Source organism: Cotesia glomerata, linkage group LG3 (genome assembly GCF_020080835.1).
Source record: "Cotesia glomerata isolate CgM1 linkage group LG3, MPM_Cglom_v2.3, whole genome shotgun sequence".
NCBI lineage: Eukaryota > Metazoa > Arthropoda > Insecta > Hymenoptera > Braconidae > Cotesia > Cotesia glomerata.
The window spans coordinates 29,811,121-29,832,986 of NC_058160.1; the positions used below are offsets into that span (position 1 = coordinate 29,811,121).

General features: G+C 29.4%; 3 protein-coding genes across 5 annotated transcripts; 2 read left to right on the forward strand and 1 right to left on the reverse strand.

Moving 5' to 3' along the window:
• The first annotated feature begins 3,038 nt into the window (after positions 1–3,038).
• LOC123260279 (histone-lysine N-methyltransferase SMYD3) lies at positions 3,039–7,250 on the forward strand. Its single transcript, XM_044721268.1, has 6 exons — positions 3,039–3,284; positions 3,357–3,742; positions 5,053–5,357; positions 5,431–5,710; positions 6,734–6,896; positions 6,955–7,250. The coding sequence occupies exons 2-6, from the start codon at positions 3,361–3,363 to the stop codon at positions 7,178–7,180; spliced, it is 1,356 nt and encodes a 451-aa protein (XP_044577203.1). The 5' UTR covers positions 3,039–3,284; positions 3,357–3,360; the 3' UTR covers positions 7,181–7,250.
• Positions 7,251–7,496: 246 nt separating this feature from the next.
• On the reverse strand, positions 7,497–8,135 carry LOC123260281 (small ubiquitin-related modifier 3-like). The gene is made up of 3 exons (XM_044721273.1): positions 8,087–8,135; positions 7,871–7,996; positions 7,497–7,789 (listed from the first exon to the last, which is right to left on the reverse strand). Exons 1-3 carry the CDS (start codon positions 8,102–8,104, stop codon positions 7,655–7,657), a joined length of 279 nt encoding a protein of 92 aa, XP_044577208.1. The 5' UTR covers positions 8,105–8,135; the 3' UTR covers positions 7,497–7,654.
• A 1,740-nt stretch (positions 8,136–9,875) lies between these two features.
• On the forward strand, positions 9,876–21,273 carry LOC123260280 (lysine-specific demethylase 4C-like). 3 transcript variants are annotated; one of them, XM_044721272.1, is made up of 9 exons: positions 9,876–10,196; positions 10,353–11,146; positions 12,512–13,299; positions 14,185–14,390; positions 14,533–18,175; positions 19,437–19,625; positions 19,707–19,814; positions 20,219–20,311; positions 20,525–21,273. In XM_044721272.1, exons 3-9 carry the CDS (start codon positions 12,526–12,528, stop codon positions 20,624–20,626), a joined length of 5,115 nt encoding a protein of 1,704 aa, XP_044577207.1. In that variant the 5' UTR covers positions 9,876–10,196; positions 10,353–11,146; positions 12,512–12,525; the 3' UTR covers positions 20,627–21,273. The 3 variants fall into 3 exon arrangements, with proteins under 3 accessions (XP_044577207.1, XP_044577206.1, XP_044577205.1); XM_044721271.1 differs by having other exon boundaries at positions 9,876–11,146; XM_044721270.1 differs by lacking the exons at positions 9,876–10,196; positions 10,353–11,146 and adding an exon at positions 11,207–11,263.
• The last annotated feature ends 593 nt before the right edge of the window (positions 21,274–21,866 follow it).

Genomic DNA, 21,866 nt, shown 5'->3' on the forward strand with positions numbered 1-21,866 from the left:
AAACAGGCAGCATCTTATGATATAAGTATTATTCCGATCAGTTCAGTAGTTTTCGCAGTATAACCGGACAAAAAAACCGGCTATCCACTTATTAGTATAGATTAAATTACTATAGATTAGATAAACTCAATATAATGTCATATAATATAAACTCAATATACTGTCCTAAACTGCTGGAACAATTATCGATAAATGTCCCATCGAGGGCTCCTAGAACATACACACCATGTTACCTACCTCGCAGTTTCGGAATTACTATGAAATCACAGTGAATTCACAGTGAAATCGTCTTCACCGTAAATCTACTGTGGGTTCACGGTAATTTCATAGTGAATTCACAGTGATTTTGTGCCATTTCGTCACTATGGTTTAGTGGTGGTATCACTGTAGATTCATGGTAGTCTCACAGAGATAACACCGTGAGTTCACAATAGTTCCACAGTGAATTCATAGTAATTTCACTGTGATTTCACCGTCGTTTTACCATGATTTAACCGTGACTTCAGAATGATCTGATAGTTGTAACACCGTTAGTTCATGATAGAGTTTCACTGTGAATTCATAGTAATTTAACTGTGAACTCATTGGGTCCGGGGTAAGAAAATTGTATATGATTAATATATAATTACATCTAATTTAAATATAATTATGTATAATGGTTTTGTGATTACATATAATCATGTATAATTATATATAACTATATATAATCATGTATAATTATACATAATTATATGTAATGGTTTTTGCGATTTCGAATAATTATATATGATTAATATATAATTATATGTAATAATATGAGATGGTTTTTGCAATTTCGAAAAATTATTTATGATTCTTATATAATTATATGTAACGAAAAAAAAAAATAGTCATTTATATAACATATGCAGGACTTGTAGTTCACACGAACATATTTTCTCGCGATGTTCTCTTATGTCAATTGGTAGTGAGTCAGTCTTCCGAGTATGAGGTTCGCGGTTCCATTAGCGCGATCTAACTTTGAGCAATCAGCCCCTATTTACAGAATAGCGCAGATCTGTAATTTCTTTTTAAACAATGCTGAGTCTCTTGACCTCCTAGGATTTAACCAACCAATAACGACCAGTGCTTTAGCGTCAATTCTCTTGTCTATGAGACAATAGTATTTACTCATTTTTCTTTCCTGTGTATTTTTCTTTTTTTTTTTTTTGTTATTTATGTATTAATATTTTTATGTTAAAAAATATCTTAATGGCACCTCATACTGTTACACTGTATCGCTGTATATATTGTTAGAATGACCCTGTTAATGGCTAGTGCTGTTGGGTCTATGTATAAGAAATAAATAAATAAATAAATAAATAATATGTATGATTATTTAGGAGCTGGAGTATGATCATATGCTTTAGCTAGTTAAATTGTCTAGAGTTAGTTATGATGGATGCCAGGGCATTGGCGCTGCAACGCGATTGATAGCCAAGCAGGTCAATATCACTATCCTGTTGGACTATATGAAATTGCAGGCGTTAATCAGTCTATTGATAGGTGAAGAAAGGGTGAAATTGCTCCTTTGCCGAGGCGGATAAAAAGGCTGATCAGATCTTAAGCATCTTTGCGGTACTAATATTGGAATCTGTTCAAGAAACTTAGGACAATCAATGTCATTAGATAGTAGTCCGGATATTAATAATATTGATGCACAGATTCTGCGCTCTTCAAGAGTCAGTAAGTTTGCATCTACACACATGGTAAGATAATCAAATCCTCTATCAGGATATATTCCAAAATTTTTGAATGAGAAATATTTGAGGAACTTACGCTGTATTTTCTCAATGTTGTTAATATGGCTCTTATAAGTTGGTGACCATACTACTGATGAATATTCGAGTTTAGGCCTGACAAGTGCCACATACAGATAAATTTATGATAAATCCCAGGGTTCTCATAGTATTAAAGTTAATAGCAATAAAGTTAGCCGACATTTTTGATTTTTTGATTTTTTGATTTTGCCTATTTATTAAGGGCCAGTTTTTCAATCCGGGATAAAATTTTATCCGAGATAAAAGTACTGCCAATAAAATAAAAAAAAAAATAAATAAATAATTCAGCGACGTGATATTTCTATCAATTAGTTCTCCATGAATTGGGTCGTTTATTTAAATAAAAATAAATAAATATATCATAAAAATAATAATAACCTCCTATTGTGTCATTTAAATTATTTTAAATTAATTAACACAAATAAATTAATAATAGATGTGTCAAACGCAAGATATGAACTCGAAGGGCTCAAAAGCATAGAACAGCTACCTCTTTGAGCTCATAGAGCTCAAAATAATACATAAATTGTAATTTGGAGCTTGAAGAGCTCAACAACATTATAAGTGCAATTTCAAGCGCTCAAGTATGGAATTAGCGGGAAGTTACAGGGATCTCCTTCCGGGTCATCCGTTTTCCTAATTTTTATTTTATTTATTTACAATCAGGAAGTTGTCACAGTTGGAGGTGAATATTTCTGTGACATGTGGCTAATGTTTATTTATTTGAATTCAAAATAAGTGACTGAATTCAAGGAGAATTACTCGTAGGCAATATCACTGTGCTGAATTATTTATTTTTTTATCATAATGGCAGTACTTTTATCTCGGATAAAATTTTATCCCGGATTGAAAAACTGGCCCTAAATTAGAACTAGAAAATATTTTTTTTTAATTGCACCTACAGTTTTTCAAATTTTCTACATGTCAATTTTTTTTTTAATTTTTTGTAGTAATTTTCTTCAACAAAAAAAATTGTAAAAATTTTTAAATGTCGGCTCTTAATTTTTATTTTAAGTTAACCGACGTTTTAAATTTTTTGATTGTTTTTTTATTAATTAAATACGACAAAAAAAATATTTTTAAAAAATTACACTGACAGTTTTTTAAGTTTTTTTTAAATAAAAATTTTTAATATTTTTTTAAAATAATTTTTTCTATAAAAAAAGTTCTAAAAATTTTTAAATATTAGCTAAATTAATTTTTAAGTATTTTAAGTATCATAATAATAGTGATAATAATAACAGTAAAAATGTATATTAAGATGGCGCCACATTTATAGAGTTGAACTCTATTTTTTAACTCACAACACGTGAGGTGTTGGTAGGCCAAAGATAATTCACCTCAAACTGAATCACAATGTGCTCGGTGAGAATAAGATGGCAATTAAACGAGCAAGTAGGAATAAATTGGTAGTAGACTTGGACAAAAATAGAGTATATGTCTCTCTCAGCTGACCAGTTGAACCAGCCGCTCTCTGATCACCAGGTAGGTGTTTGATTCTTCCGTCAATTTATATTATTTATATTTTAATTAATAATCTGTTATTTTGTTTGCTAGGCAAATGAAAATGGCATGCACCGCCCAAGCGAATGGATCTATTAAGAACTTGAAAAAAGGCACGACAATAATTACCGCCGAGCCGTTTGTATTTATTCTCGGGTCTTTGCACAGAAAGGAGCGCTGTGATTATTGTTTCAACAGCGGAAAAATCTCAAGATGTTCTGGCTGTCAATTCGTGTATTACTGCAGCAAAAACTGTCAGAAAAAAGGCTGGCTGATTCACAAAGTCGAGTGTCCGAGTATAAAACGTGTTTCTCCCCGGATAGTACCTGATGCTGCTAGGATGCTGGCTAGAATAATTATCAAATTAAATCAAGGGGCTAAAAATGAACGGGGATATTATACAGATACTAAATATCGTACTTTTAATGATTTAATGTCACGTAAGTATTTTATTTTTTATGATTTTCAAATTAATTAATGAAAAGAAATTAATATAAAGTTAGCCGACATTTAAAAATTGTTATGATTTTTTTTATTAAAAAATTATTACGAAAAAATAAAAAAAAAATTTTTCATTTGTTAAAAACTTCAGAAACTTTAAGTGCAATTTTTTTAAAATATTCTTTAGTTATAATTTAATAAATTAAGTAAAATAAAAAAATCAAAAATGTCGGCTGACTTTATTATTAATGAAAAGAAAATTAGCAGACAGCTGATTATTTTTAGAATTTTTTTTTTTAATAAAATTATTACAAAAAAATTAAAAGAAAAAATTACACATGCAAAAATATTTTTTATTGCTAATTCAATTAATAAAAAAAAATTAAATTTTTTCATTGTTGGCTAATTTTAGTTTCATAATTAATTAAGAGACATCTAATAATTTTTAGAAATTTTTTAACTAATAAATTATAGCAAGGAAAATTTATCTAAAAAATTATAAGTAGAATTTTTTTTTTATTATTTTCTAGATCTAGTTTTATTGTTAAAAAAAAAAAAAAAAAAAAACAAAAAATTTGTTCCGAAAAATTAAAAAAAAATAATACTAAAGTTAACCGACGATTTTAATTTTTTGGTTTTTTTTTAAATAATTAAATTAGAACAAAAAATTATTTTTTTAAAATTGCACTTACGGTTTTTAAAGTTTTTTACAAGTGAAATTTTTTTTTTTATTTTTTTGCAATCATTTTTTTAATAAAAAAAAATTCTAAAAATTTTTAAATGGTTAACTTAATTTTCATAAAAAAATAGCATTTTTAATTTTTTTAAATAAATTTTTTTTTGCAATAATTTATTTGTCACTAAAGTTCTTAAAATTATGATAAATCTGCTAAATTAATTTCAATGTTATTTTTTAGGAAAATTAAATTAGATATTTGAAAATTTTTATAATTTTTTTTATTTAAAAAATTGTTGCAAAAAAAAATTTTTTTAAAGTATTTTTTAATTTGCAATTAAATTGTTTAAAAAAATACAAAAATTTTTGAATATCGGTTAATTTTCGTATCATAATATTTTTAATGATAATAAAATTAGTAATCACTAGATAATTTTTTAATTTTATATAACAAATGAATTTCTTCTAAAAAATTATTTTAAAAAATTGCATTTATAAGTTTTTAACATTTTTATAAGATCAATTTTTTTTGTCATAATTTTTTTATTAAAAAAATTATCAAGTTATAATTTAAAATTTTATATTATAAAGTTATTATTTAAATAGCTACCTAATTATAAAATAAATTTTCAGATGAAGAAAGTATAAAAAAAAATATTAAAAAAATGGAACATTTTACATCACTGAGTATGGTATTACTAGAATTTTTGCCTAAAGAAATAATACCTGAGCCTAGAGAATTATTAAGAATATTTGGACGCATGAGTGTAAATTCATTTAATATTCTTGATACTGATATGACTAGTTTGGGAGTAGGAATTTATTTAGGACCCTCTATACTTGATCATTCTTGCAAGCCGAACGCTACGGCTATTTTCGAAGGTACCAAGCTGCTCATAAGAACTCTGTGTGATTTAGAATCTCTGGATTGGTCGAAGGTATGCTCTCTATTTTATTATTATATCTGAAATGTAATTATAAAGGCTGAAGTATAATTGTAATTATTTTTAGATATTTATAACGTACATTGACTTATTAAAAGACACTAAAACCAGGCGGGAAGAATTGAACCAGTCGTACTTCTTCTGGTGTGAGTGCGAAAGATGTAACACGCCGGAGACAATAGAAATATCAGCGGCTTGTCCCAATAAAAAATGCACTAATCCTTGCTCGCCGATGCTTGTCAAGTGCGATAAGTGTGGGGAAGAAATAACTGATGAGTTTGTTGATAAATTCAATGAAGTATGCGAGTTGTCGCTTTATCAATTAGATAAAATGCAATCTACGGCTTGTATCCTTTTATTAAAAATTATTATTAAAATTATTTATTAAGAATTTATTAAAATCTATATTATTAAGAGAATAAGAAAAATTCTGTCTCCAGGATAGCCATTCTCTCCAAGCTGCATTCGAAAATAATCTCTAGATACAAAATTAAGAAATGACCTTGTGTCTTGTGGAGTATTGACATTTTTAAGCTAATCCTGATGTTACATTCATCTAGACCTTTCATTTGAGTACCCACATCAATTTTTCATATATTTATATATATTACATTTATGTATATATGAAAAATATATCAAAATGCATGTGGACACTCAAATGAAAGCTCTTGATGAGTGTAACATCGGGATGAGCGTATATCTTTAAATTAAAAATGACAATAATTAAGAAATTACCTTATATCTTGTAAAGTATTGACATTTTTAAAGATATAAGCTCATCCCGACGTTACACTTGTCAAGACCTTTCATTTGAGTACCCACATCAATTTTTCATATATTTATATATTTTACATATATGTATATATGAAAAATATATCAAAAATGCATGTGGGTACTTAAATGAAAGCTCTTGATGAGTGTAACATCGAGATGAGCTTATATCTTTAAAAATGTCAATAATTAAGAAATGACCTTGTATCTTGTGAACTATTGACCTTTTTAAAGATATAAGCTCATCCGGACATTACACTCATTGAGACCTTTCATTTAAGTACCGACATCAATTTTTCATATATTTTATATATTTATATATATTATATATATGTATATATGAAAAATATATCAAAAATGCATGTGGGTACTCAAATGAAAGCTCTTAATGAGTGTAACATCGGGATGAGCTTATATCTTTAAAAACTTCAATAGTAAAAGAATTACAGTGCAATTTAACAAAAGTCATTATTTAATAAAGCAAAATTTTATTTATTTATACTTCACAAGTCACAGCAGTCACATAGTGACTGCAAGGTTGCTTGTTATTTATTAAAAAATTATTTTTCATAAATTTTTTCTTTAATAACTTCTAAAAGATTTAGATGCCAGCAGAATGTGTTTAGAGAAACAAGACGGTGTAGTACACCCATATAATTTAGTAGCTGTACGTACATTAGAAAATGCCGTTGCAGCTGCTGTTGACTTAGAACGTTGGAAAGAAGCTGAAATTTATGCTTCTAAATTAATTCCCAAGTACTTGTAAGTATCTCGTACCTTAAAAAAATTTCTTCAGAATTAAAACAAATTTTTTTTTCAGGTATTATTACGGCAACTCGCATCCTATGACTGCTCAGATGTACTTTTCTTGGGGAAAATTACTGTCGTTGCAAAAAAAAGGTATCCAAGCCCTCGAAGTAGTGACTAAAGCTGCGCGTATGATCGAACAAACCTTCGGAGCTAACCATTCTAAAGTAAAAGACGAAGTCAAGCCTGTCCTAGACCAGCTGGTCGCTGAGTATCGTATAACAAATGGTTGTTTTTAGATAAATTTACAAAAAAAAATTGTTAGATAATTTTATAAAATTTTAAGTAATTAAAAAAATGATTATAAAATCCGAGTTTTATTTATTATTAAGTAATACATTAATTTTAATATTTAATCTATACAAAGAACATTTACTTATTACTTAAAAATCGTTCGTAAAAAAGTAACTCCTCATATTTATTCGATGAAATAAAAAATGTGTCAGTTTTAAGACTTTACACATTATTTTTTACATAAAATATTATTATTATTAATAGAATTTATTTCTTTTAGTGGAATTCGTAGTATTTAATAAAAAAAATGTCTAGCGAATGAAATTGAGCGCCAGTTTGATCAAAATAAACGAGTATCTACATTTCAGATGAATTAATTAGTGAAAAGAATGGAAATAATGAAACTGATAAAATAAACAAACAAATGAAATGAAAACAGGAATAGTTAAATATATTTTCTTATAAAATATGACCTAAGCTCAGCATCTACCGCCTGTTTGTTGCTGGTAAACCTCAATTGTGTCACCTTCCTCCATCTCCAGCGAGTACGGTGTGTCGGTTTCATTAATTGGCGCGCCGTCGAATCTGAAGCGCACTAATGCAATCGCTAATCCCTGAGAATAAATCAAATAAACAATATCTTAGATAATAAATACCTTAATAAGAAATAATAATTGTGTAAACAAATGACTCACGGCTCTTTCACAGTAAGCATTCATGAGCTTCCTCAGCGGCGTGTGTTTTTTTATCTTGAACTGGACGACAGCACTGTCCTGGCCGAGGACTTTAAGGTTAATGTGCTCAGACTCAGATTTTGTATCCTATAACAAAAAAAATATTAGTTAAAATTAAATTGTAATTTTTTTAAACAAAAACACGAGTGTTGATTGTTTTTAGGTTAAGGTACATACATTTTTTGCATCTGCCATTGTTTTAATAATTACACTGAATTTTTTTAAGCGATTTAATTTTTTTAGTTATAAATATTATTTATTTTTATTATTGTTATTATTTCTTATGATTATTTTTATAGTTTATAGTCGTTTTGTTTATTGTTATAAATTAATGCGAATCCCGCTCTTTACGTCGCAACAAAAGTCATATTTTCTCTGGTTAGTTTCGGTTTTCATGAAAGTTTTTTGAAAGCGCTGTCAAACCTTTTGACGGGTTTACAATTGAGCGCGGAAATTTTTTAAATAAAAAATTGTTTATAATAATAATAATGAAGAAATAAAATAGAGTGAAATCATACTTTCTCGTTTAATTGCCATCTTATTCTCACCGAGCACATTGTGATTCAGATTGAGTTGAATTATCTTTGGCCTACCAACACCTCACGTGTTGTGAGTTAAAAAATAGAGTTCAACTCTATAAATGTGGCGCCATCTTAATATACATTTTTACTGTTATTATTATCACTATTATTATGATACTTAAAATACTTAAAAATTAATTTAGCTAATATTTAAAAATTTTTAGAACTTTTTTTATAGAAAAAATTATTTTAAAAAAATATTAAAAATTTTTATTTAAAAAAAACTTAAAAAACTGTCAGTGTAATTTTTTAAAAATATTTTTTTTGTCGTATTTAATTAATAAAAAAACAATCAAAAAATTTAAAACGTCGGTTAACTTAAAATAAAAATTAAGAGCCGACATTTAAAAATTTTTACAATTTTTTTTGTTGAAGAAAATTACTACAAAAAATTAAAAAAAAAATTGACATGTAGAAAATTTGAAAAACTGTAGGTGCAATTAAAAAAAAATATTTTCTAGTTCTAATTTAGGGCCAGTTTTTCAATCCGGGATAAAATTTTATCCGAGATAAAAGTACTGCCATTATGATAAAAAAATAAATAATTCAGCACAGTGATATTGCCTACGAGTAATTCTCCTTGAATTCAGTCACTTATTTTGAATTCAAATAAATAAACATTAGCCACATGTCACAGAAATATTCACCTCCAACTGTGACAACTTCCTGATGGTAAATAAATAAAATAAAAATTAGGAAAACGGATGACCCGGAAGGAGATCCCTGTAACTTCCCGCTAATTCCATACTTAAGCGCTTGAAATTGCACTTATAATGTTGTTGAACTCTTCAAGCTCCAAATTACAATTTATGTATTATTTTGAGCTTTATGAGCTCAAAGAGGTAGCTGTTAGATGGTAAAGTTAGTATGAAATCTTCCATACCACTCGAGTGGGCCAAAGATTTCATACTAACTTTATCATCTCTCTATACCGCTACGTGTAAAAGATGCAATTTCAAAAATTAATTACTCAAAAACGGTGCGGTCAATTGATCTGAAATTTTGGTAGTGAATTATTAATATATTTATCTTTCAATAAAAAAAATTTCATAATTTTCTGTTGAAATGCCTATCACGCTACAACTACCTTAATATAAGTAGTATTATTACTTATATAGACCCAGGTATAAAACGTCCAAAAGTATCCTAATATAAATCCTAATATAAAATTGAGATGAAATGTATGTGGCATCAAACTATTCGTAACGTGATTGGTCGAATATATCATAAGCATGAAAATATATGCAAATGCTATAGTCAGGCGCGCGCTTGCGCGCGCAAATTCAAATTCTAGTCAGGATTTAAACTATAATACTCGATTCAATACGCAGGACAATAGCTAACGCTTGCGCAGTAGCAAAGAGTGCGTACGTGCCAGTCAGCCGAGAACTTTTTGCCAGGCCCTAAGGTTACCTACCAGGGGGGAAGCGAGAACTAATCTGAGCCTCGAGTGGGGGTCGTCTGTCTCTATCTTCATCTGGTGCAGTGTATAGTTGTATACTGTAAGTGTAAGTAGTAAGTACATACACTTTATACTCTACTCTTTCCTCAGTCCTACACCACGATAAAGTTACAGCTACCATCAACCATCTTCGTTACACAGTTATATACACACATTAACACTTACACACCACACGGGACTGTGAAGAGTGTGAAGTGATAGTACTAGCACACGCTAGCAGTTTCAGTGTCTCCTTGCAATTACGGTAATTATTACTGGGTAGAATCCTCCTGGCTAAAAAAAGTTAATATTAATTAAATAAAGCGGATTAAATTTTTAAAGAGTGATAATAACGTGGGATTAATATTTTTTTATAAATAATTGTGAAGACTCTGGACTAGTTTATATTGTTATTGTCTAGGATTGCTCCAGTCTAACCGGGTAGTGTGGGTTAAATTTATTTACACACAACGCAAGATGGTGCCCGAGTGATCTTCAGAATAAATATTAAATTAATTCTGAATTTGGTGATAAAAATAATTGTGGGATATTTAAATAAATAAAATAAATTGTAACAAGTGATTGAAAGTTATTAAAAAGTAAATTCAGTGGTGAGGACGATGCTAACAAAATCATGAACAGTGTGATGTTTTTAAAATTGTTTAATCAGTCTTTTAAAATTGATGCTGCTTAAAAAAATAGAAAAAAAAATTATCCGCTGGATTTAATGACAATTGTCAATGTTCTTGCTGATGAAAGACTATTCCTGGGGAATATATATCGAATTTATGTCAATAAATGTAACCATCCATTTTGTTTATGCACGAGAACACACCTCATTCCAAAAACATGGATCTATCTCTGAGCAATACACACAGCAGATGGAGTTTTGTGTACGTGCGTGAAATAATCGTGATTTACTTCCCGGTTCTTGTGACATAGTACATACACCATATATACTGTGATAATAATAATCGCAACAATAATAATCACAGTTTAGTTGTAACACTAAAGTTCATGCAATCCTCAGTGTATATTGCGATTAATCATTTTTTATTTTAAACAGACATTTTTATCTAATACGATCGGAGATAAATATTAGTATTTTTAAAAAAATAAATAGAGCAAATATTTCTATTGCATCAAGTTGATTTTATCATTGACAATAAATAAGTGAGGAATTTCATCAGATCAATGAACTACAAAGAAGATTAAGTAATTATTTATACTTAATTTTATTTGTTTAACAACATAATTATCCAATAAAATTTGATTTAAATATATAACTTATTAAATCACGTCAAAATTATATTTTTAAAAATATGAAAAAAGGTATTTTATAATTTAAAAACAATTATTTATATTCATTTTTATTTTTTTTTATTTATTATTAATTTGCTTAATAATAATACGCAAATTAATTATTTATTTATATTAAAAAAAATAAATTTTATTTTAATATTGCTATTAATACTCTTTCAATTTTATTGGCTATCCAGTCTAATTCAACAGTTTTTATTTATTCGTAATATTTTTTATGAAAATAAAGTTAGCTGACATTTAAAAAATTTTATGATTTTTTTTTATTAAAAAAAAATAGAAAAAAATTTTTTCATTTGTTAAAAACTTTTAAAACTACAAGTGCAATTTTTTAAAAATATTTTTTAGTTATAATTTAATTAATTAAGCAAAATAAAAAAATTTCGGCTAACTTTATTATTATTTCAGTTAAATACAATTTAACATTTAATATCTAAATTTGTCATTAAAGATATATTTGTTAAAAAAAAATAATTTGGACTCCCTAGACCAGGATCGAATTATTTTTTCAGTCAAATATATCTTTAATGACAAATTTAGATATGAAATGTATGAAAATGAAATTAGCTGACACTTCAAATTTTTTATTGAAAAAATTTCAATTAAACAATTAAAAAAAAAATTTCACATGTAAAAAACTTGAAAAAATATAAGTGCAATTTTTTAGAAATATTTTTTTAGTTGTAACTTAATTAATAAAAAAAATAAAAACATTTTAGACGTCTGCTAATTAGGAAAATCAAGTTAGCCGACATCTAAAAATTTTTAGAATTTTTTCTTATTGAAAAAATTATTACAAAAAAATTAAAAAAAAATTTAATCTGTAAAAAACTAAGTGAAATTAAAAAAAAATATTTTTTTGTTCTAATTAAATTATTTTAAAAAAATCAAAAAAATTTTTTAATTATTAAATTAGAACTAAAAAATATTTTTTAAAAATTGCACTTAAAGTTTTTTATAAATAAAAATTTTTTTTTTTATTATTTTGCAATATTTTTTTTAATAAAAAAAAAAATTCTAAAAATTTTTAAATGTCGGCTAACTTAATTTTCATCTATTAATTTCAGTGTCATTGAAATGTGGCTAAATTGTAAATGCCTGAAGGGAAATACAGGCTAAAAAATATTACGAATAAATAAAAATTGTTGTATTAGACTGAATAGCCAATAAAGTTAATTAAAATTGAAAAAGTATTAAAAAACAATCAGTCTTTAAAAATAAATATTAAAAAAATAGTTATTAATGATATTTATTTTTCAGGCAAGCAAAAAAGAATGGTCAGCTCATCGGGGGGTACCCCCCGCATCCAGGTCTTCAGACCAACCTACGAAGAGTTCAAAGACTTCTCCAAGTACATCGAGTACATGGAGAGCAAGGGAGCGCACAAAGCTGGCCTTGCTAAGGTGATACCACCTCCTGAATGGGTACCACGAAAAGGAGGCTACGACACGTCCATAATGGACCTGACGATACCTGCGCCAATTTGTCAGGTGGTGAATGGCAAGCAGGGTCTTTACCAGCAGATAAACATCCAGAAGAAGGCAATGACCATCCAAGAGTACGAAAAGCTGGCTAACTCTGAGAGGTACGCCACTCCGAAGCACTTTGACTACGAGGACTTGGAGCGCAAGTACTGGAAAAACATCACATACGTCGCGCCAATTTATGGTGCTGATGTTTCGGGGTCTCTGACAGACCCAGATGTCAATGTCTGGAATATAAACCACCTTGGTACTATTCTTGATTATGTTAACAAAGATTACGGGATTTCTATTGATGGAGTTAACACAGCTTATCTCTACTTCGGGATGTGGAAAACGACATTTGCGTGGCATACTGAAGATATGGATCTGTACTCGATAAATTATTTACACTTTGGGGCTCCCAAGACTTGGTACGCTATTCCTCCAGAGCACGGCCGTAGGCTTGAGCGACTTGCCAGTGGATTCTTTCCCAGTAATTATCAAAGTTGTCCGGCTTTTTTGAGACACAAAATGTCTTTAATTTCTCCACAAATGCTTCGACAGTATTCGATACCTTGTAACAAAGTAAGTTTTTTTTTATAAATAAATAAAATTTTGCTTTATTAAATAATGACTTTTGTTAAATTGCACTGTAATTTTTTAACTATTGACATTTTTAAAGATATAAGCTCATCCCGATGTTACACTCATCAAGAGCTTTCATTTGAGTACCCACATGCATTTTTGATATATTTTTCATATATACATATATATATAATATATAATATATATAAATATATGAAAAATTGATGTGGGTACTCATATGAAAGGTCTCGATGAGCGTAACATCAGGATAAGCTTATATCTTCAAAAATGTCAATAGTTCACAAAATACAAGGTCATTTCTTAATTATTGGCATTTTTTAAGATATAAACTCATTTCGATGTTACACTCATCGAGACCTTTCATTTGAGTATCCACATCAATTTTTATATATTTTCATATATACACATATATATAATATATATAAATATATCAAAAATTGATGTGGGTACTCAAATAAAAGGTCTTGATGAGTGTAACATCAGGATGAGCTTATATCTTCAAAAATGTCAATAGTTCACAAAATACAAGGTCATTTCTTAATTATTGACATTTTTTAAGATATAAGCTTATCCCGATGTTACCCTCATCAAGAGCTTTCATTTGAGTACCCACATGCATTTTTGATATATTTTTCATATATACATATATATATAATATATATAAATATATCAAAAATTGATGTGGGTACTCAAATGAAAGGTCTCGATGAGTGTAACATCGGGATGAGCTTATATCTTTAAAAATGTCAATAGTTTACAAGATACAAGTTAATTTCTTAATTATATAGTCAAGACCTTTGCAATTACACTAAATTTCACTAAAAAAAACCGATTTTATCATATGACTATTAATTTTAATTACAGATTACTCAAGAAGCTGGAGAAATAATGATAACATTTCCTTATGGATACCATGCTGGTTTCAATCACGGGTTCAACTGCGCCGAGTCGACTAATTTTGCAGCCCCCAGATGGGTCGAGTACGGAAAACGAGCTACTCAGTGTATTTGTAACAATGATATGGTCAAAATATCAATGGACACTTTTGTAAAGCGTTTTCAACCAGAAAGGTAAATAATCGTACAATATAATTAAAAAAAAATTTTTTTTAATAACTAATATATTTTTTAAACATATATAAATATAAATAACTAATATTAATAAATAATATTAGTTACTAATATAAAATAACTAATATATATTTTTTTCTAGATATGACTTGTGGCTACGTGGAGAAGACATAGGCTGTCACCCAGAAGACCCAAGACAAACAGCAGCGCCAATGCCGTCCCAAATGGACCTCTTGTGCGGCAACAGCACCGACAAACTCCCAGACAGTTTTATAAACGCCCCTAAAAACAAACGACACACAATTCACCGTAAAAAATCCCTGGTAGATTCAAACCCAGATCTCAACATGGACGAATTAGTCAATGGTCCTGACATTCCAGCAGACGTTAAAAAAGTTCTCCAGGATCTGGAGCTCGAGGAAGACGTCCCGGATGAGCAGCAGCTGGAAGTTCTCGAGGACATTTGGTTAAAGGCCGGAGAGTTGGAAATTGAAGAGGCTAGCTTGTACGACGACGGGTACAATAAAAAGAAAAACAAGCGCAAGAAGAGACGACTGACTGTTGACAAAGAGCGCGTTGGTATTAAGACTAAAAAGCCCGTGAAGAATACCAATCAAAATAATATTGAGACTGAAGGAAACACTTCAGCAAATTCCGAGATTAAGCCGAAATATCTCGACATTATTGGCAGCGCAGTTCCGTGTCTCGTTCTACCAAAAATCACAAACTTCGACGGTATTAATTCTCTGTCTGATTCTCAGAGTCCGATAAAAGCTAAAGAACCTTCAGAGACTTCTCCTACGACTCTTGCAACTCCCGGAGACACTCCAGTAAAAAAGAAAAGAAAGTACACCAAGCACAAATCAGAGAATAAAGAACACAAAAAAGATAGCGAGGGTAATGATATTATTCCCAAAAGAACTTACAAGAAAAAATTAAAGTGCATAGCTCCTTTGTCAGCTCCAGAATCGGTGTTTGATTCTTCACAACCTCTTGATGTATCTGACGCTTATGTCCAGCGTAAATTAATGGCAATGCCCAGCCTGTCATCACAAAAATCACAAAAGACTGAATCTATTAAATTAAGTAACATCACTGATCAAAATATTGATCAAAGTATTATTAGTAAGCCTGAAAAACCAACACCTTTACAAATTAGCGAGAATATTGATGCTTGTATTGCAGCTGTTGTTTCACAGTATCAATACATCTCTGATTCTTCATTGGACGAAAAGCCTTCCAGTGAAAATGACAACTTTACAGATAATAAATCTTTAATTAGTCCTTCTGTTGATAAATCATCTAAGACAGAAACTTCTGCAATTGATAATAAATCTTCAGATGATAAATCTTTAATAAAAAATAATTCTTCATCACAAACAGAATTTTTCAGATTCTCGGAATTAGACCCGAAATTTAATTCAGGAAATTCCGAGATAAAGAAAAATTCATTTATTTTACCTAAAAAATGTTCTACAAGCATCAACAGGCCCTTGAATATTTACCCAAAAAATGACATAATAAAAGCTCCAAAATTGTGCGTCCTAACAAATAATTGCACGTCCCAAAGCGAAGCAAAGCCAACTTCATCGCAAGACAATGATACTCTAAAAGCAGCCAGTGGATTGTTAGTGCTTCAACAAAGCTCAAGAATTCTCCCCAAGCCTGCGAATGAATCCAACATATTTATAAAAAATACAAACAATTCTTTCCTTCAAAACACCCAGGCTAAAACTCCAATTCAAAATATTCTAAGCACCAAAGAAATGCAGCAGCGGTTAGAAAGGTTCAAGCTGATGAACACTTCTATAAACCCCGAGAGCAATTCCGACAATAATATTAACGTTTTTCAAAGCAAACTATGCAACTCTTTTTCCGTCCCTTCAGAGCGAGTTTCTGTTATTGAAGAGCCAAAACAGTTACAGGGACAAATTAGTGGAGTAACAGCTCCAGAGGACTCTCGAGTTGCTACTAAAAAATTCTGGCAAGTCCCAAACACCAACACCGTCCTGATAGCCAGCGACTCTAATATTAATTCAGCAGCAAGTAACTCTAAAAAATTCTGGCAATTACCTAGTGCAAACATTGTAATAAGCGACAAGTCTATCAACCAATTTACCAGCAATCCAACTCCGTTATTTTACAGCACGCCGAATAATAACGGGCTTATTACACTAGCGCCTAAAACAAGTGCGAGAATGTCTTTAGCTCCCTCTTCTTCACTTTCTCACCAGCAACAGCACCAAAAAATCAACATGGGCACTTCAATTTTAAAAGTCTCCCAGCCGGGACAGCAAAGTTCTTTGAATACAGTAGAAATAATAATGCCGCAGCCGCAGTATCAAATTCCTCAGCTGCAAAAAATAGCCCCGGCGCCCGCGCCGATGATCTTGCAAACGCCTCAAGCAATGCAACCGATAAAACCAAAATTAAAGCGGACACCCAGGAAGAAAAAACCGACTAAATTATCAATAGAATCTGTGGACAATAGCCAGGAAATAGCTAGTGAGCGGAAAATGTGCTCGATAGCAACGCAAGTTGATAATTTGTCTCCGTTGAAACTTACTGAGTGTAATATTGACCAGTCTAACAGCTCAGCTTTTGTTAAAGAAGAAACTGCTCAAGAGTACCCAGCAAGTTTTTCTTCTTCAACAGACAACAGCGCCGCTGCTATTAAATCTCAGATGCTTTTTAGCGTACCTTCTAATAAATATTTGTCCATGTCTTACGCAGACTCTAAACCTTTGCAGGATATTAAGCCAATTGTTCCTTCAATTGGCTCGGAAATAAAAATTCCGATTCCTACCAAGCCTTCAGCGCTTCATAAAATAAATAATATAAAACCTCCGGTGCTGACTAAAAATTCGAGTAAAATTCAGGGAAATAAATCGCCGCGTAAACCGCGAGCTCCTAAAAAGAAGAGTTTAATTAAATTAGAAGATAAAAATCCTCCAGTATTAACAATTGAAGCTAATTATCCAAGTTTGAGTGCAAGTTTGAATGATTCATCAAAAGTCTCCAGTTCATCTTCGTCTCTTTTGTCGCCAACTTTGTCGGCTTCTAGTAGCAGTAGTACTAGCAATAGCTCTCAAATAATTCCAGGTCATATTTTAGACATGTTGTTCCCAAATCATCCAGATTTGGAAAAAGTCAGGACCTTTAATGACTACTGGAGCAACCAGGCGTCGCACTGCGCTATTTGCACGGGCTTCGCGAGTTCTAGTAATAAAAATACTCGTCAAATGCCCCCGGATTGGAAAGATTGCAGAGTAATTAGCTTGCCAGAGAGATCTTCAATTTGGGTTTCTCCGGCATTGTTCGCGGCGAATTCTAAGGAGCAGGACATCGAGCCGGAGAATAATAGCTTGTTGCGCTGCCGAGATTGCCATGTCGTGGTTCATGCTTCTTGTTATGGAATTACTGTCCTGCCTACGGACTCACCCAACTGGGCGTGTGATAAATGCAAAGCTGGGATGACGCAATCTAATTGCTGTCTCTGTCCAATGAGGGGTGGTGCTGTCAAACGGACTAGTGATGGCCGCTGGGCTCACATTTTTTGCGCGCTTCTTATTCCTGGGGTTACTTTCAAAGACTCGGTGCACAAGGATCCGATTAATGTTCTGACGATAAAGCATGATATGGTCAAGCAGCAGTGCTCGTATTGCAAGCAGAACACTGGGGTGGTTCTTAATTGTCGGCTGTGCTGCAATTCTTTTCATCCTTCTTGTGGGCTTGTTGCTGGAGCCGCTTTTGATATTCCTGCTTATGATTTTGTAGAGTTTAAGGTACGTTTTTATTTTTTTTTTATATTTAAGTTAGACTATTTTTTATTTTATTTAACAAACAAATTTTTTTTTAAAAATTACATTTTTTATTTATTAAAATTTCTAAATATCAATTTTTTTTGCAGTAATCTATATAATTATTTATACTGCGTTCGAAAAGGCTCTATCTTTAGAAACATAATTAAGAAATAACCTTGTTTCTTGTAAACTATTGACATTTTTAAAGATATAAGCTCATCCCGATGTTATACTCATCAAGACCTTTCATTTGAGTACCCACATCAATTTTTCATATATTTTATATACTTATATATTTCACAAATACCATATATATAAAATATATAAAAAATGCCATGTGGGTACTTGAATGAAAGGTCTCGATGAGTGTAACATCGAAATGAGTTTATACCTTAAAAAATGTCAATAATTAAGAAATGACATTGTATCTTATGAACTATTGACATTTTTAAAGATATAAGCTCATCCCGATGTTATACTCATCAAGACCTTTCATTTGAGTACCCACATCAATTTTTCATATATTTTATGTATTTATATATTTCACAAATACCATATATATAAAATATATAAAAAATGCCATGTGGGTACTTGAATGAAAGGTCTCGATGAGTGTAACATCGAAATGAGTTTATACCTTAAAAAATGTCAATAATTAAGAAATGACATTGTATCTTGTGAACTATTGACATTTTTAAAGATATAAGCTCATCCCAATGTTGTACTCATCAAGACCTTTCATTTGAGTACCCACATCAATTTTTCATATATTTATATATATTATATATATGTATATATGAAAAATATATCAAAAATGCATGTGGGTACTCAAATGAAAGCTCTTGATGAGTGTGTAACATCGGGATGAGCTTATATCTTAAAAAACTTCAATAGTTAAAAAAGTACAGTGCAGTTTGACAAAAGTCATTATTTAATAAAGAAAATTTTATTTATTTATAATTCACAAGTCACGGCAGTCACATAGTGACTGCAAGGTTGCTAGTTTATTTCTTAAAAAATTTTTCAAATATCAAACATCTAAACAAATATTTTACAAATATCTGCTACTTTGATTTTCATTTTAATTTTAATGGTACACTAAACAAAAATGAACTTAAATAAAGACAAAAAATTTTTGAGTCCAGTAAAATTTAGTTAAACTAAGAAAAATTTTTTAGTAAAAACTTTTTTACAAGTAAAAATGAAGTCATTAAATGGTTTTTTTTTTTATTTAATTTTTCAGGTTACATGTAACGAACACAATAAATCAAAAGAAGAACTAGATATCCGTCAAGGTGACAAAGTATGGGCAAAACATAGAAACAAACGGTATTATCAAGCTACTGTTGAGTCTATTGATTCAGCTACGTTCTGCATGGTCACCTTTAGTGACCATAGCTTCAGCAATAATCTCTATCAAACTGATATAATTGTAAGTGTTCTTTATAATGTTTTTTTCTTAATCAAAAATTTATTTTATAATTTCTATATTAAATATTTATTTATTTTTTAGAGCCACAATACTATTCCAGACGTCGGTGAAAGTTGTAGAGTAAAATGGACTGATGGAAATGTTTATGACGCTATTTTTGAGGGTACCAATTTTCGAACAATGTACACTGTAAGTATCAATTATTTTAATAATAAATTTTCTGGTTTATTTACACAGAAAGAACAAGATGACACTGGATATCATCCCAGATTATACTCAGTGATATCCGTGATGAAAAAAAAATTTAGATAGCTGTTGAAAAAATCCAGATTATACTACGTGATATCTGGATTATACTCATTGTAATCTGGATTATACCAGCTACTATCTAGATTATACCAGCTACTATCTAGATTATACCAGCTACTATCTAGATTATACCAGCTACTATCTAGATTATACCAGCTACTATCTGGATTATACCAGCTACTATCTGAAATTTTTTTTCGCTCAGTATAATCTGAGATGATATCCAGTGTCATCTTGTTTTTTCGGTATATCAGGTAAATAATTATTTATAATTTATCCAACAGGTAATGTTTGATGACGGATCACGATTCGCAGTAAAACGCAATCAAATTTTCGCATTAGACGAAGATTTACCTAACAGGGTACAAGGACGCTTGGTGAGTTGAGTCAAAAGTTAAAAAAGATAGAAAGGAAAGAAAAAACTACGACAACATTTCGACCACCGAGAACTCAAAATTAATTTAATAAAAAATTTTTTTTTTCTTTCTTTTTTTTTTTCTAAAAATTTTATTTTATTCTCATCTTTAATTTCTTTTTTTCTCAACTAATTTATTCATTTCTTTTCTTTACTTTTTTTCTTTTTACCAAAGTCTACTGCAACTGAAATGCAACATCGATCTCATCTTTATGGCAATGAAAGCAGTGGCTACTTCGTAGTACAGAGGAAAAGAAATAAACTTAAATTAAATTAAAACGTTAATTTTGATTATAAATAATAATATAATAGTAGCAATAACTATTATTATCATTTATTAATTAATATTAATAATTAATAATTAATAATATTAAGATAAACTGACATAGAGTACATCATTTAAATGAAAAAAAAAAACAAAAATAGAGAATAGTTTATGATAGAGAAGTTTATCATCTGTTGTAAATAAATGTAACTTTATCGTAGGATCTTGTTTGATTCTAGCTGTAAAAAAGCTAAACAAATTTAACTTCAAAATACTCAAGCTATGATTATTATTAAGGGTTAAATTTTTTTATTTTATTCATTGTTTTTTTGTCTCGAAATTAATTTATTTTTTCGTCATTGTTAATTTTAATTTTTTTTTTTTTTTTATATTTTTATTTATCTTATCAGGACTCTGCATTATTCTTTCTTATATTCGGGTTACTATAAAAATTAAGTGGTGCATAATTAATCTAGAATCAAACAATATATATTTATATTTTAAGAACCTGTATTATATGTGTGAATTTGCAGTTGATATTATTATTCATATTAAATATAATTATTAGCTTTAAGTTAAACCAACAAAGTCATTAAAAATTAATTCTTCAATTAATTATTTAATTAAGTATATTAAATTTTATTGATAAGGACAATTATGAAAAAAAAATTATTATCAATCACTATTAGGTATTATATAGAGTTTAATCTTAGTGATATTGTTGTAAAAAAAATTGATTTTATCACCGAGTTTATTCAATAAAAAAATAATTAGGCTGAGTAAATTAATTTATTAATTAATACTATTGAATAAATAAATTAAAAAAATTTCTATGGATGAATTCAGCTAATTATTGTCATAAATACAACGTTTAAATAAATCACCCATTGTGAAATAAAATATTAAAAATAATAAAATTAATTGATTTATTTTTTTAAACTGGCAACCTTGCAGTCACTATGTGACTTCCGTAACTTGTGAACTACAAATAAATGAAATTTTAATTTATTAAATAATTAGTTTTGTTAAATTGCACTGTACTTTCTTAACTATTGATGTTTTTAAAGCTATAAGCTCATCCCGATGTTACACTCATCGAAAGCTTTCATTTGAGTACCCACATCAATTTTTTATATATTTTATATATTTATATATTTCATAAATACTATATATATATAATATATAAAAAATGTCGTGTGGGTACTTGAATGAAAGGTCTCAATGAATGTAACATTGAAATGAGATTATATCT